At 36.2% G+C, this 1323-nt stretch overlaps 1 protein-coding gene across 1 annotated transcript; it reads right to left on the reverse strand.

Moving 5' to 3' along the window:
- Positions 1-209: 209 nt before the first annotated feature.
- Positions 210-1041, reverse strand: LOC111886069 (uncharacterized). The gene has a single exon (XM_023882311.3). The coding sequence runs from the start codon at positions 946-948 to the stop codon at positions 466-468; it is 483 nt and encodes a 160-aa protein (XP_023738079.1). The 5' UTR covers positions 949-1041; the 3' UTR covers positions 210-465.
- Between the last annotated feature and the right edge of the window lie 282 nt (positions 1042-1323).

The following is a 1323-nucleotide window of genomic DNA, read 5'->3' on the forward strand; positions in this document are numbered from 1 at the left end:
TGTTGTATTAAAATGGATAAGAATATGATCAAAATTGAATTAGTCAATAGTCAACCAATAGTTTGAACAGGACTATGTCAATAGTCAACACGTAATTTCAAAGTCAATATGTTTACACCAACAATAACAACCCAACAATCACAAAACATTTCAATTTTGTTACCAATTGCAAAACTCAAAAGTGTTGATACAATGAAAAAACGACAAAATCATCAAATGATATTTCCTCATTTCAGTCTCAAAATTTGCAGATTGCATTTGAAGCTACATATTACTCCGTGTTACGTAAAAAAATTGCTCATAGAATCACAGGTAAATCTAAAATCAGATCATAACAAAAGAATATATTCATGGTGGATCTAAGAGTATAGTAGTAGGCATAAGAAGAAAGGAAGGAGCAATTACTAGTTGGTTGATTGTGTAGGCAAAATTTTGGATCATCAAACATCCGCAGATCCTTCATTTTCAATCTTCAAATCCGATTTTCTTCCATACCGCGTTACGAACCCTACTCAGATCCCTCCCCTTCAAAGTCCTACCAATTCCTTCATGTACAGAAAGCGACGCGATTCTTCCCCTCGCTAAATACTCATGCGGCGGAATCCGGTCCTCGTCGCCGTACAGATCATCATCAAAATCATCATCGTCGCCGAGTGTCCTACGGCTTTCCCTGAGTTCATCCTTCAGTATCATTGACCAATCAGGAACATCAACCGGCAGCGACAACGCTGTTCCTCTAACATCGCCTCCTCGCTTCTCCGTCGCCGGTACCGACTTCTTCGAGATTCGAGAACCTGTTACCGACTTATGAAAGTCCGGCGACGACGAGACGTTCCAGACGTCGAATTCGTTGAACTCGAACCTCAAATCCGTCGCCGTAGGACCTTCTCTTTCGCCGGAGAAGCAGAGGTAGTTTCCTCTACCTAAGTAGCTCCTCGATGTCGCCATTAAAATCAAATGAACTTTCTCTCTCAAAAATTAGGTTAGATTTAGCTCTGTGTTTGAAAGTCCTATCAATTGATCACTTTTGTTCGTATTTATAGACTTTCTCTCTCTCTCTCTCTGCAAATGATTTCTTTTATTTATTTAAAATTCCATGCAACTTCGTTGCAGTTTAAATATATATTTTCACGCGGAAAATCAATATATATTATAATTTCACATATTTAGATTATATATTTTTTATGATTTTTATAAAATAACAAGATATATTATATGTAATCATGTAAATGTAAATACAGACAAATAAGCGAAAAATATGCAATATCTATAGTGAACCAAATAGAAATATATTATGATCAATATATTGACTTTAACTCGATA

The sequence above is a fragment of the Lactuca sativa genome, chromosome 1 (genome assembly GCF_002870075.4).
Source record: "Lactuca sativa cultivar Salinas chromosome 1, Lsat_Salinas_v11, whole genome shotgun sequence".
In the NCBI taxonomy this organism is placed as follows: Eukaryota; Viridiplantae; Streptophyta; class Magnoliopsida; order Asterales; family Asteraceae; genus Lactuca; species Lactuca sativa.

What these genes read in the sequence shown, in the direction of transcription:
- LOC111886069 (XM_023882311.3), bottom strand. Translation starts at nt 948, where the DNA reads ATGGCGACATCGAGGAGCTACTTAGGTAGAGGAAACTACCTCTGCTTC.